This window comes from Pan troglodytes, chromosome 13, assembly GCF_028858775.2.
Source record: "Pan troglodytes isolate AG18354 chromosome 13, NHGRI_mPanTro3-v2.0_pri, whole genome shotgun sequence".
Lineage (NCBI taxonomy): Eukaryota > Metazoa > Chordata > Mammalia > Primates > Hominidae > Pan > Pan troglodytes.
The window spans coordinates 37,687,795-37,702,674 of NC_072411.2; the positions used below are offsets into that span (position 1 = coordinate 37,687,795).

The 14,880-nt window shown below is 36.8% G+C and overlaps 1 protein-coding gene and 2 non-coding genes across 34 annotated transcripts in view; 2 read left to right on the forward strand and 1 right to left on the reverse strand.

The window, feature by feature from the left end:
• R3HDM1 (R3H domain containing 1) overlaps window positions 1-14,880 on the forward strand; it is a 123,208-nt gene that overhangs the window by 54,205 nt on the left and 54,123 nt on the right. For all 32 annotated transcript variants that reach the window (XR_010150067.1, XR_010150068.1, XM_024354818.3 and 29 more), the window contains one exon: window positions 4,985-5,108. Coding sequence is in view for 30 of the 32 variants with exons in the window: in XM_024354818.3 (XP_024210586.2) it covers window positions 4,985-5,108 (124 nt within the window). In the remaining 2 variants the exon portion in view is untranslated. The remainder of the gene's footprint in view (window positions 1-4,984; window positions 5,109-14,880) is intronic.
• LOC112208568 (U6 spliceosomal RNA) lies at window positions 201-303 on the reverse strand. Its single transcript, XR_002943028.1, has one exon. It is a non-coding gene; the product is annotated as a U6 spliceosomal RNA (small nuclear RNA).
• Window positions 9,105-9,186, forward strand: MIR128-1 (microRNA mir-128-1). Its single transcript, NR_031966.1, has one exon. It is a non-coding gene; the product is annotated as a microRNA mir-128-1 (primary transcript).

Genomic DNA, 14,880 nt, shown 5'->3' on the forward strand with positions numbered 1-14,880 from the left:
ATATTTAAAGTGTCTTTCATTTATGGTTATTAGTTGGGTTCTGCCTCTTTATACAGTGATTGGAGTGTCATTAGACCCTTTAAATTTAATATATTTTTGACATGGTTAGATTCAGGTATGCCACATTGCTATTTTTTTATTTGCCCTGTCTGTATTTTATTCTACTTTCCTGCATTTTATATTATTTGAACTTTTTTTTTTATAATATTGAATGCTTTACGAATTTCCGTGTCATCCTTGTGCAGGGGCCATGCTAATCTTCTCTGTATTGTTCCAATTTTGTCTTTTTAGGTACATCCCCTTGAATTTTCTGAATGTGTGTGTTTTTCTAGGGAATGTGTTACGTACCTTTACCTTATCAAAATCTACTTCAAGTTAATATTGAAATTTCAAGTAAAATGTAGCAGCCTTATAACAGTATAATTCCATTTACATTCTCTCCGTCCTTTTGATGTTGTTGCCATATACATTGCATCTCTATATATTATATACCAAAAATAGTGTTAATAATTTTTGCCTTAAAAGAGATATTGGCAGCCGGGCACAGTGGCTTACGCCTGTAATCCCAGCACTTTGGGAGGCCGAGGCACGCGGATCACTTGAGGTCAGGAGTTCGAGACCAGCCTGGCCAATGTGGCGAAACCCCATCTCTACTAAAAATACAAAAAAAAAATAAGCCGGACCTGGTGGTGGGTGCCTATAATCCTAGCTGCCTTGGGAGGCTGAGGCACAAGAATTGCTTGAACCCGGGCAGCAGAGGTTGCAGTGAGCTGAGATCGTGCCACTGCACTTCTGGGCCACAGAGCAAGATTCCATCTCAATTAAAAAGAGAGAGAGAGATATTGGCTAGGCACAGTGGCTCAAGCTTGTAATCCTAGCACTTTGGGAGGCTGAGATGTACGGATCACTTGAGGTCAGGAGTTCAAAACCAGCCTGGCCAACATGGTGAAATCCCATCTCTACTAAAAATACCAAAAAAAAAAAAAATTAGCCAGGTGTGGTGGCGGGCACCTGTAATCCCAGCTACTCGGGAGACTGAGGCAGGATAATTGCTTGAACCTGGAAGGTGGAGGTTGCAGTAAGCTGAGATTGAGCCACTTCACTCCAGCCTAGGAGACAGAGCAATACTCTGTCTCAAAAAAAAAAAAAAAAAGATACGTTTTTTAATTAAAGGAAAATACCTAAACTCAGGATTTAGATTACTTTCTGATACCTCCAGGAACAGTTAAGGGATCCCATATGTATTGTGTCTATGTTAATGCTTCAAAGACAGGAGATCTACGGTAAACTTGAGTGATTCTTGGCTAAAAACTAACCTAGGAATATTATGCCTGGCTGGTTTTCAGATGAGATGAGCACTCTTTAAAATCTCCACAGATCTCTGTTCTTTTTACAGATAACCCAATCAGAAGAGCAGAATGTGAGTGAGCCCATGACACTGTTAAAGTTAACTTACCCACATACTTCTGTAATACTGGATTAGGTATTTATTCTTCACCCCAAACTAGGTCAGATTAAGAGAACTTCATTACTAATACTAATAGCTCTGGAAGGAAAAATAAATCAAGATGGTCTTGATGGCATTTTAATTTGCATTAGAAATATGGTCATGCATCATTTAATGATAGAGATACATTCTGAGAAATTTATCTCTAGTGGGTTTTGTCATTGTGTGAATGTCACAAAGTGTATTTACACACACCTTGATGGTGTAGCCCTCTACACACCTAGGTTATATGGTATAGCCTACAAGCTACAAACCTATGCAACATGTTACTGTACTAAATACTGTAGGCAATTATATCACAATGGGAAGTATTTGTGCATCTAAATATATGTAAACATAGAAAAGGTACAGTAAAAATATGATATAAAAGTTTTGTGGTTTTTTGTTTTGTTTTTTTCTTTTTTGAGACGGAGTCTCGCTCTGCCGCCAGGCTGGAGTTCAGTGGTATGATCTCAGCTCACCACAACTTCCGCCTCCCTGGTTCAAGTGATTCTTCTGCCTCAGCCCCCCGAGTACCTGAGACTACAAGGCGCGTGCCACCACGCCCGGCTAATTTTTTGTATCTTTAGTAGAGACGGGGTTTCACTTTGCTGGCCAGGCTGATCTCAAACTCCTGACCTCGTGATCTGCCCGCCTCGGCCTTCAGAAGTGCTGGAATTAACAGGTGTGAGCAACTGTGCCCGGCCAAAAGATTTTTTTAAATGGAACACCGATATAGTGCACTTAACCATGTATGCAGCTTGCAGGACTGTAAGTTGTTCTAGGTGAGTCAGTGAATGTGAAGGCCTGGGACATTTTACTACTGTAGACTTCATAAACACTCTTAAATTAGGCTACACCTAATTTATTTAATACATTTTTCTTTCTTCAGTAATTAACCTTAGCTTACAGTAACTTTATAAACTTTTTAATTCTTTTCACTTTTTTATTCTTATGTAATAAAACAGCTTAAAACACAAATACACCATACAGCTCTACAAAAATATTTTCTTTATATCCTTATTCTAAAGTTTTCTTTTATGAATTTTTAAATTTTCTTTCTTTTTAATTTTTTTTAATTAAAAACTAAGGTGCAAACGTGCATATTAGCCTAGGCCTACGCATTTCAGGATTATCAGCATCATTGTCTTCCACCTCCACATCTTGTCCCTCTAGAAGGTCTTCAGAGGCAGTAACACACATGGAGCTGTCATCTCCTATGTGGAGCTGTCATCTCCTATGATAACAATGCCTTCTTCTGAAATACCTCCTGAAAGACCTACCTGAGTCTGTGTGTGTGTGTGTGTGTGTGTGTGTTTGGTTTGGAGTTGTTTTTTGTTTTTTGAGACAGAGTCTCACTTTGTCACCCAGGCTGGAATGCAATGGCACGATCTTGGCTCACTGAAGCCTCAACCTCCCAGATTCAAGCAATTCTCCCACCTCAGCCCCCCAAGTAGCTGGGACTACAGACACGCACATCACACCTGGCTAATTTTTGTATTTTTTGTAGAGACAGGGTTTCACCATGTCGCCCAGGCTGGTCTTGAACTCCTGAGCTCAAGTGATCCACCCACCTGAGCCTCCCCAGAGTGCTAGGATTACAGGTGTGAGCCCCTGCCCCTGGCCCTGAATCTGTTTTGTAGTTTTTAATAAGTAGCAGGACTACATTCTTTTTTTTTTTTTTTAAGACAGGCTCTTGCCTCTGTCACTCAGGCTGGAGTGCAGTGGTGCAATCACTGCTCACTGCAGCTGTGACCTCCTGGGTTCAAGTAATCCCCAATCTCAGCCCCTGAGTATACAGGACTACAGGCGTGTGCACCTCCACACCTAGCTAATTTTTAAATTTTCAGTAGTGATAGGGTCTCACTATGTGGCCCAGCCAGATCTCAAACTCCTGGGCTCAAGCGATCCTCCCGCCTCAGCCTCCCAAAGTGCTGGGATTACAGGCGTCAGCTGCCATACCCAGCCCAGAAGGACTACATTCTGAAATAATAGTTAAAAATATTGTAAATACATAAACCAATAACAGCCATTTATTATCATTACCAAGTCTTATTTATATACTGTCTGCTATACTTTTAAACAACTGCTAGCACAGTAGGACTACAGACATGTGAGTGATGTATTGTGCTATGACATCACTGGGTGATAGGAATTTTTCAACTCCTTTATAATCTTAGGGGGCCACCATCATATATGCAATCTATCATTGACCAAAATGTCACTTTGTGATACATGACTGTACGAGAAAAATTAAAGAATGGAACCAGTATAACTGTGCATTAATGTGGGAGTGGATAAAGTAGTTTATACAATGAATGTTGTTTAGCAGTTAAATTGAATGAGCTAGCTGTATATGTTTCAATAAAGAAAGATGTCTCAAAAACAACATGAATTGCAAAATGAGTTTCATGAAGTTATATGTAGTTGAGTTTCCCTTATTTGAAAAGCCTGGGACCAGAAGTTTCAGTTTTTTGGGTTTTTTGGGGGGGGATTTTGGAATATTTGCATATATACAATGAGATATCTTGGGATAGGGCCCAAAGTCTAAAACCAAGTTCACTTGTGTTTCATATACATCTTATACACATAGCCTTAAGGTAATATAAGCCATATTTTAAATAATTTCATGCATGATGTAAAGTTTTGACTGTAACCTGTCACATGAGGTCAGGTGTGGAGTTTCTTTTTGAGTACTGACATGACATGATGCTTTTGGCATCATGTTGGTACTCAGAAAGTTAAAGATTTTGGAGCATTTCAGATTTTGGACATTTGGATTTTTAAAATACTCGCCCAGGCTCCGTGGCTCATGCCTGTAATCCCAGCACTTTGGAAGGCTGAAGTGGGCGGATCACTTGAGGTCAGGAGTTTGAGACCAGCCTGGCCAACACGGTGAAACCCCATCTCTACTGAAAATACAAAAATTAGCTGGGCATGGTGGCACATGCCTGTAATCCCAGCTACTTGGGAGGCTGAGGCAGGAGAATCATTTGAACCTGGGAGGCGGAGGTTGCAGTGAGCCAAGATGGCAGCACTACACTCCAACCTGGGCGACAGAATGAGACTCCACCTCAAAAAAAAAAAAAACCTAAAAATAAATAAAATAATAATACATGTATGGATAATAGATATATAGTAAATAGATATATACTGTATAGTAAAATCACCAACTACAGAATAATGGCTTCTATGGAAGTTAGAGTAAAGGAAATAGGGTGAGTCTTTAGCTAATTCAGTAATGTTTGGTTTTGTAAGAGAGAGAGCTGAAGCAAATATGGCAAAAAAATTAAAATCTAAATATGATTGATGACACATTAGTTATATTTTTATGCATACTTTGAATTTTTTTTAATTTCAGTTAAATTTAAGAAAAATCAGTTTTCCAATGATCAGTGCTGAAAAGAATTATTACTCATTAAACTCTGATCTTCCTCACAGAAAAACATATGTAATGCAAGTAAAATTGATTTTTTCCCGCAATATTTATGATCCTAGATGCCAGCCTGTTATTGCGCTCCAGGCCACTATCACTCCAGCCAACCTCAGTATCGCCCAGTCCCTTCTGTTCATTACAATTCACATCTAAACCAACCACTGCCACAACCTGCGCAGCAGACAGGTGAGTTGTGTTTCTTATGTCATAACTTCTGAGCCACGCTTTTTTTCCATCTTCTATTTCAGTGTTGCTCTTAAGATAGTACCTACTCAGTCTCTCAGGATCTCGAATATGTTCATACATATGAGTTTGCAAACCAATGAGATTAAAAGAGTGAGCAAATCTTAGCATCCTCTGGAAAATACCACAGTGTCACGTCTACATGCTAAAGGGTTGGGAGCTGTACTGGGAATATCTTAAGCAGTTTGTTAAGTGGCTGCCATCTCTCACTGCCATTGAGATTGAAACTGTCTTTGCAGCCTGATAAATCACCTATGGTAACAGCAAAAGAGAGGCAAGGCGAGGCAAGGTGACTTATGAATGGCTAACCAGAAGCAAAGATCAAAACCACCTAACTTGGATTGAGAACCCTAGTCTAGGGATGATATTTTGATCTCTTAGTAGGCATGCCTTTAAAAGAAATGATGTACTTAGCATATTTTCTGTGTTTTGCTTTTCAGTTTATTGATTGATAGTGAAAAGTATTTTTAAACCAAATACAATCTAAGGCCACTTAAATGAAATTTATTAAAACTCAGCATCGTTTTTGTTTTAGCACTTTGCAGATTTTCTTCAAGCATTCAGTGAAAACAATTTTGATCTCAGTGTATAAAACTATCTTATTGATTTTTTAATGAACTCATTTCTCTATATGCTTCTCACCTAGATGTGTACTTCCCAGATGTTTAATAAGGTATTTATTCAGCCTTTTATAACTCTAGGAGTTGAAGTAGAATTTTATCATTGGTTTCTTTAGAGCTTTCTTAACTGCTTATCACTATTGGAGGCTCCCTGACTATGTGAGTGTGACTCACTGAGGAACCCATAACCTCCACCTCCACTGAGGCTGTTTACTGCTCTTGATATTGTGTGAAACTCGTCAGGGTTACCACCAGTTTAGGAGAAGCATCTCTGCACTGGCCCATCTGATGAATAGTAGTCATACTTCTCTTTATTGTTGCAGTCTTCAGTGATCGTGATTCACTAACTTTCTGTGCTAGATATAGTTCATGCTTAGCATAGCCATGCAGGATAACTTCCAGGTCCTTAATCTGTTACCCTTAGGAGTTGTCTCGTTGTTAGTTTACAGGTTCTCCCCTTTTTAGTATGTTACTAGCCTTGTATTGTACATGTGACAAATGTTCTTCCAAAGAACATTGAATACAAACATTGGTCATTTTAGCCAAGTTAGAATTTTAGTTCCAAGCTACCTAAAATTTAATAATACAGTCCACGTCAAATAATGTAAACTAGTATATGATATAATTTCAAAAGGTATCAAAAGTTATTCTCTATTCGTGGGAACATTGGTTGTGGTACTGCTCATTAGCTTTATATACACTGGTGTTTTATTCAGAAACAATTTTCTGAATTTTTCTGGACCTCAAGTAATAGAATTTTCATATTGTTTTTTCTTGATTTTTTTCTTCCAAAATTATAACACAGACTGTAGCTGATGCCATAATAAAGAAATGTACCTTCATGCTACTCATTTAAATATCCTTGCGTGTGACTAATTAACTTAATTCATTAGTACACTCTATTAATAAGGCGAGCAAAAATCCTTTGTTCTGTGTTTGTGTTAGCTTACTAATTTTGTTCTTCAACATGGCAAAATTTTTATCCCTGTCCATGGTCAAACTGCCTATAAAATCACTTTCAATCACAGGTTGGGACTAGTGTGCTAGTATGTATGCCTCTCTGCCAAAAAAAAAAAAAAAAATGACACTTAATAGAATTCAACTAAATATGCCTGATTGGAGGTGAAAACATCTATGTGACAGATAGCATGTGTTTATCATTGGTGATATTTTTAACTGTGGGGTTTTCTCTGATGCTAGTTATGATGAGAAGGAGGAAACAATAAATCAGGTTGCATCTGGATAGTGCTACAGGCACAAAAAAGAGAATCATGTCTTTGAAAAATGTTTGACATTGTGTTTGACTCTTATGAGTCAGTCATAATATAACACTTTATAAAAGCTAGACTTGTCCTTTCGGCTGTTTTATATAGTATCCTCTTAACTTACAGCTTAAGTTAGTTGACTCATTCAGTTTGAAGAATAAAAGGAATAAATCCTCAAAGCATTCTTATCTAAAAGAGAAAGGAATTTTGTTATGCTAATAAGTATCATAGAAAATTTTCCTTTAAAGAAAAGTTCAGCAGGGCCAGTGCCAACTGTTGTGTTGGTAATTGTATTGAACCTTTTCATAGAATTAGTGGGGATTTGAACTCTTTTTTAAAAGTTATAATCTAAAGACTTTTTTATAGTTAGCTCATCATTAATTTTTATGTCAAAACTTGCAGAAGGCCAGGCGCGGTGGCTCACGCCTGTAATCCCACCACTCTGGGAGGCCAAGGCGGGTGGATCACCTGAGGTCAGGAATTTCAGACCAGCCTGGCCAACATTGTGAAACCCTGTGTCTACTTTAAAAATACACAAAAAAAATTAGCCGGGCATGGTGGCGCACACCTGTAATACCAGCTACTCGGGAGGCTGAGGCAGGAGAATCGTTTGAACCTAGGAGGTGGAGGTTCCAGTGAGCTGAGATGGCACCACTGCACTCCAGCCTGGGCAACAGAGTGAGACTGTCTCAAAAAAAAAAAAAAAAACTTAACAGAAAAGTGTGCATTTATGTTTGTATGTGCCCTAGTGTAGAAAAGTAAAATGTACTGGGAAATTAACATGATAGTTTATTGTTTTTGAGTTTTTTTACAGGTATATAGCAATTACTGTCTCATAATTTACATTTTTATGTGGAAACATACTTCTGGGTTTCCTTTTGGTTTTTATTTTCTTACCTCTCTACATTCTACTATCCCAATCTGATTAAAAATGAGAAATACTTTTTCATATCTCTTATATTTTTATTTCTTGTCAAACAACACTTGCTTACCCCACAGTGTCAAGAAGCATTTTTTTTTTAATTACATAAAAGGGTGAAACTAATTATTCAACCAAATAATGAAAACACTAGTAGATTTGGAGCAATTTTTTTTCACTGTGGCACAAGTAATGTTTAAATGTTTGTATTTGAACTTAAAGAAATTTTGCCCTAAATTAACAAGCCCAACTGAGCAAAGTATTTTTAGACCAGATAGGGTATGGGCAGTAGAAATACAGGATCTTTCATTATTTTTCCTTTGGTGGATAGGGAGGAGGTTGGGGAAATATCTCAAGGATAAAATGCTCTAGGTCTTTTATCCATGTGTCCCAGTGGACCACAACTGAAATCAGGACTAACATTACTGCTGGGGAAATGAATGTACTAGTCTTTTGTTATGAATGTGAAACTACTGAACTGTTCATTCAAAACAAGGTTGAGTAAACCCCTGTCAACAGAAACAGAAGAAACCCTGGCTACACACATAAGACTTTCTGAACAATGCACTGTATAATGGGAAAGAACAACAAAATAAAAGTCAGAATCCTGATGGCCCTTAGTCATTTGTAACTGGTGTTAGGCATATCACTTAAAGCCACTGAGTTTCAGTTGGACTCATTTGCAAAGTATGGAATTTTTACTGTGTTGTCTATTGAAGCCTCTGTGTACTGTAAAACTCCATAATTCTTTGTGTCTCATGTGAGTCATTTCTAGTTCTAAAAGGTAGAATAATAGAGAATTGGTTTGTAACAGCTTGGCAACCAACTGTCAATAACTGGAATCAATGAAAGCAACTATTTCAAAAGATCAGATTACTTACCAGTTTCACTAATAAAGATTTATTACTTTAAACCTTTATCATAAAATGTATGCTTTGAATACTGTGAAGTATACTGCATATAAGGAGTGTGGTATAGTATAAAGAAACTTTCTGCAGGTAGTAATTATAGTGAAGATTTTAGGTTTACAAAGCCCTAGCTGTTTTCTGTGTAGCTTTTATTATTCTTATGACTCTTGAAAAGTTTGTAGCTTCACCATATACATTTAATATTTTGCAATAATTGGCCTTGTTCCTGAGCTGTTGGATTCGGGGCCGTAGCACTGTCTGAGAGGTTTACATTTCTCACAGTGAACCGGTCTCTTTTTCAGCTGCTTCCTGGCTTCTTTTTACTCAGGTTTCCACTGCTTTTTTGCTTTTTTTAATGCTGTATGAAGGTGTTAACATTTGTTTATATTTTTCATTAATTGTAATACCTTTAAATCATGCATCATACTCAGAAATAGGGATTAGAATTTAAGTGACATCTTTGGCCTAATATAATTTACCTGTTAAAAATTTGTGAAAGCTATTGCTTATTTCTTTTCCAAAGTAGATTTGGATGACAAATTCAGTTTGGTTTTGAGCTTATCTAAAAAGCTTAATGTTTTAAGCATACCAAACTCATTAGCAGAAGTCAAATATGTCTCTCCCTATTGCTACACAACTTTTTAGGGATATTGTTATATATGAAAGCATGACATCAAACGGACCTAATACACCTAAATGCATTTGAAGCTACTTGGTCTCGGTTCTTACCAACGATATAATTTAATTTTTTTTTCCAAACGATGATGTTGTTGCATACCTGTGGAAAGCAAAATGATTCTGTGAAACTATACTTTTAGTTTTGCAACCATTTGATAACTTCAAAGATTATCAATGTATTATATCTTTAGTCTTAGCTTTCCAGATAACCCAGAATCATATGGTTCCAAGTTGATTAAGCTTTGTTACCAGCAGACTATGGTAGGATCCTGATGAACGACACTATGGAAGAAACTTGTTAGGATAAACAGTCTTCATTGTGTGCATATTGTTGACAGAATTTGAAGGCACAAATTTAAGAGTAACTAGGGTGTAAAAGGCGAGCAAAGAAAAGTCAGCACTACTGGGTAAACAGGTGAGGGGGCTTATTGATAGGAGAGTCGGCTATGTCAAATAGGGACTCAAGGCACAAAGTCAATTTCTTTATTGACAACTTTTAATCCAAGTAATAGGAATTTTGTATTTGTAAATTACTAGGTAGTGGCTCTGGCTATTCTTGTTTTTTCATTGATTTCTGTGAGCATTTCTTAGTATGTATTGTGTGATTCAGCATAGATTCAGACATTGTATGATACCTACAAATCCACCTATTTCCCTTTTCCCTTCTCCATTAACCTGCCGCCACTGAAATCTGGAGCCAAATATATCTGGTAAGTACCCACAGATTTCCTTGAGTTGTATAGACTCTTCCATGGAATAGTTCTTTAAATAGCTGTGAGCAATAAACTGTGTGACTGTTTTTGTTAGAATTGGTTTTTGTATATGTATATGTTTATTTCAGGCACAGAAGTGAGAGAAGAGGGGATTAGAGATGAGAAGGGATAATCAAGTGTGATGGCAATTGCATCTCCTTCCAAATACACCCATGGGGCTGGCTTTAGTTGAACTTGCCCACCTACTAAAATAGTGCCACAGACAGAAGCCCAAGATTATAAGCTTGAGGTTTTAACAATTTGGTCTTGTAGATGCCTAGTTACAAATAAATTTGGCTTTAGTAAAATGGCTCATCTTTAAAAAAAAAAAAAGAAAAAAGAAAACTACCTTCACAGTGCTTCTATTGTACAAGCACAGTCTGGAAAAAAAATTAATAGGTACTATTAAGTGAAATAACCTTAGATTCATGGGTATTCTAAGCATTTCTTTAATACTTTTTGTAATTTTTCTGATTATTTCTGTGTTATTAAGAATGCTTTCCTTTAGAACAAATGCTAGTTCAGATCACCTATATAAAATAAAATCAGCCTGTTAATGCCTGTTCAATACTTTTGTGCTGAGCACTGCATTTCCTTCCTGCTCTCTTCTTGGTTAAAGTGAGAGTTAAAAATAGAACATTCTGTGGAGCCCTCCAGGGAAGTTCCTGAACCATCAGTTTATATTGTCCTAGTTCTCTCAGCTTGCAGAATTGATTGTGCTTTCCTCTGAAAGTGCTGAAAGAAATGGGATAATATTACAACAGTGCAGTCCTTTAACAAAGCAGAATGGTAGTGTTTTTAAAAAAGAAAAAATCTATGTTGAGATCTGGATATTTATTTTGTTGTTTGGTATCACTTACTATTGGCATTTCTTACTTTACAAAATAGAGGCTTTCCCACAATATTGACGTAAATTCCTATAAAAGATATAGTGTTTTCCTCTACTTTCCAGATTAAATTCAGATGTATCACAGGAAGAATTTTTTTAATTCTAATATACTAAAATATACTTTTTAGTGAAGAAAGAATAATTTATGTGGTAGCCAAGTTGGAGTCGGGATACTGGAAATACTCTTCTTGTAGCATTTTTGAAACCTGTTGATACTTTTCATTCTCTAGAAATCTACTTCTCCTTCCTAATCCTCAGCCTTCTCCCTCTTTTCCAGATCATTGGATTTTTCTTTCTCAAACTTGGCAGTCTTCAAACTATACTTTTGACACTATGAGAACTCTGTACCCACTCTTGCTTTTGCCTGAATAATTAGACAAGGAACCTAACCTCCAATGCCACTTCTCTAGGTGTCACTCTGTAACGGTTCATGCCCAGCAGTCTGAAATTTCTTTGTTTAAACAAAAGTTCAGAGGAATTCATGAGCAACTTGAACAGTTCAAGATGTAAATTTTATTAAGCAAATGTACATAATGTGAGGCATACCTGTAATTAAATGATCCTTTATTTTATGTTAACAATTATTTTATTAATGATTTTGTCTTACATAGGCAAGAGTAAGGTTCTTATCTTTGATTGGATTAGGAGAATGATGTGGGCTTTTTTGTTTTTAGTGCTTTCCAGCTGAGTATTTCTAGTTTTGCTTGTGATTATAGTAATTTTAACCAATATAGATCCCAGTTTTATTTTCTTTTTCATTGGAACAAATGTTAGCCTGTTAATGCCTGTTGAGTACTTTTCTGCTAAGCACTGCATTAGAAAAAGACTAATAATCTTTTAGTAATCTTTAATGTTCTGCTCTTTAGAGAATATAATTCAAAATTATATACTTTTTAGCCAGTTGCTGTGTTGTATGTTATAATTATTAGAATGAGTGATAAAACATTTCATCATGATTTCTGGAAAAAACATTCATATTCCTGTCCTAATGCCAGTCGAATTTCCCTCCTGGGGTACCGATCATTCTGAGCATCAAATGTTAAATGACAATTTTAGTTGTGTTAGTTTAGAACGGTTCTTCAGACCCTGATGGCTTTCTAACCAGTGTAGTTTAAACCTGGTGAATTTTCCTGCCTTGGATGTAAAAATGAATGAAATGCTACTCAGTGGATGGAAAAAAGCCATTGCTTCACAGAACTTCAAGACTTCACCCATAAAACGTAGCAGCTCTCCTTGCGCAAAATGTGTCCAGGTTAAAGCTGGCACTGCCCTGCTGAGTAAAGTCTGACTTCTTGGCAAAGCAGCCTGACTTTGTGGAGAAGACAGCCAGTATCTATGAAAACTCTGCTAGACTAATCTTGTATAGACTCATCTGGAATGTGGCAACAGACTTTTTGAGCAAAAGCAGCCTCCGAGGCAAAACAGCAAAACTAAAGCCGAAAGGGAACATTGGAGATTCACTTGGAAATACTCAGGCTGAGAGACAGAACTGTGGGATGTGGAACCTGAAATAGTGTCACTATTTGAGCCAGTTCTTCTCCTTCCCAATTGTCTTTTGTTATGTTTTAATATTTTTAGAGATGGAGTCTCACTGTTTTGCCTAGACTGGAGTGCAGTGGCCCTTCCTAATTGTTCAATACAATTTATGCGTATAATCTAATTATAGTAAGGCAAGGAAGTATAACTTTGAAATACATCAGTAGTAAACCACGCATCTTGGGGGTAGTGGACAAACCAAGGGAAGGACTGTTCCTCCCACAGAGAGGACATTGTGGGCTAATCATATGCTTATTTACACCTGCTCTTTTTTAAAGCCCCCAAGTTCATGTGGCTACCATCTGAACTAACTACCCAAAAATTTTCACTCTGGTTCCTATTTTGAATAACATGCTTATACTCACCAATAAATCTTTAGTTCAAATGAACGAAAAGTTTCCTTGTTGATTGACATTATTTCCAGTAATTATCTGTTTTCCTGTAATTAAGTTTATCTTGAGACTTAGGTATGTTAAGCTACAGTAAAGTCTTCATTAACCAAAATTATCAGAAAATGAAGCAAGGCCAGGTTCTGCTTATTTGAACAATATTACTGTAATACTTTTTCTTCTTCAACATGTGTTCCTCAAAAAAGTAAATTTTAGAATCAGACAGCTGTGTGCAGCTCTCAGCTACACATTTGATAGCTGTTGATCATAGAGAAGGTATGAACCTCTCTGTGCCTTTTGTTTCCTCAGCTGAAAAACAGGGATAATAATTGTATCTATTTCATAAGATTGTGAACACTAAATGAGTTAACATATGTAAAGTACTCAGAACAGTGCCTGAAACTTAATAAATATCATTTGAGGCTTAGGTATTAAGATTAGCTTGTGTGACTGGGTGCAGTGGCTCACCCCTGTAATCCCAGCACTTCGGGAGACTGAGGTGGTCCAATCACCTGGTGTCAGGAGTTCAAGACCAGCCTGGCCAACATGGTGAAACCCCATCTCTATTAAATATACAAATATTAGCTGGGTATGCTGGCACGCACCTGTAATCCCAACTCCTTGGGCAAGAGAAGCACTTGAACCCAGGGGGTTGAGGTGGCCATAAGCCGAGATTGCACTGCTGCACTCCAGCCTGGGCGACAGAGCAGACAGAGCAAGACTCAGTCTCAAAAAAAAAAAAAAAAAAACCAACAAAAAAGATTAGCTTGTGGTATCATTGAAGCAAAGATAATTATATTTTAAATGAAAATTTAAATTTAAAATGAAAATATAATTTTAAATTATATTTTAAGTGAAAAGACAGGGATTTGGGGCCAAATTCTAGAGCAGACACAGGAAGCTGACAGAGTTTGCTCTAAAATGTTTATATTTTTTGTCCTTTTAGCTACTCAACACATGCCTTCATCCTGAAAGTACAGTAAAGATCAGTTGAGTTGTTTGATGTTAAACTTGAGGTCTAAATATGTTTTGAAGAAAATTACTTAAATACTTTCTTCCCATACATTGTACAATTTCTATTGATAAGATGTGGAAGCATTATATGAAAAAAGATTTTGAAATGGTCTGTGTCATATAACCCCATTTCTATAAATAATGAAAATGAATATATATGTTGCCCTCTGCATGGAAAATTAGGCTAGCCACATATAAAAATGTAAATGGGGAGTATCTATAAGTGATTATTTTCCCATATAGACTTTTTCTATGTTTGTATTTTTTTCCAAATTTTCTACTATAAAAGTCTTTTTTATGCTCTATAAGGTTTTTATAAAAGATATTAAGTGTACATTTTTAAAAATATTCAGGCCAGGTGCCGTGGCACACCCCTATAATCTCAGCACTTTGGGAGGCCAATAGGGGCGGATCACTCTGAGCTCAGGAGTTCAAGACCAGCCTGGGCAACATGGCAAAACCCTGTCTCTACTAAAAATACAAAAATTAGCTAGGTGAGGTGGCGCGCACCTGCAATTCCAGTTACTCAGGAGGCTAAAACAGGAGAGTCGTTTGACCCAGGAGGCAGAGTTTGCAGTGAGGTGAGATTGCGCCACTGCATTCTGTCCTGGGCGATAGGGTAAGACTCTGTCTCAAAAAATAATAGTAAGTAAATAAATTAAAAGTAAAAATATTCAAATAATACCTTCATTACAAACTTTACATACTAGATATAAAGTTAAACAGTTTGTATTCTTTCTTTGAG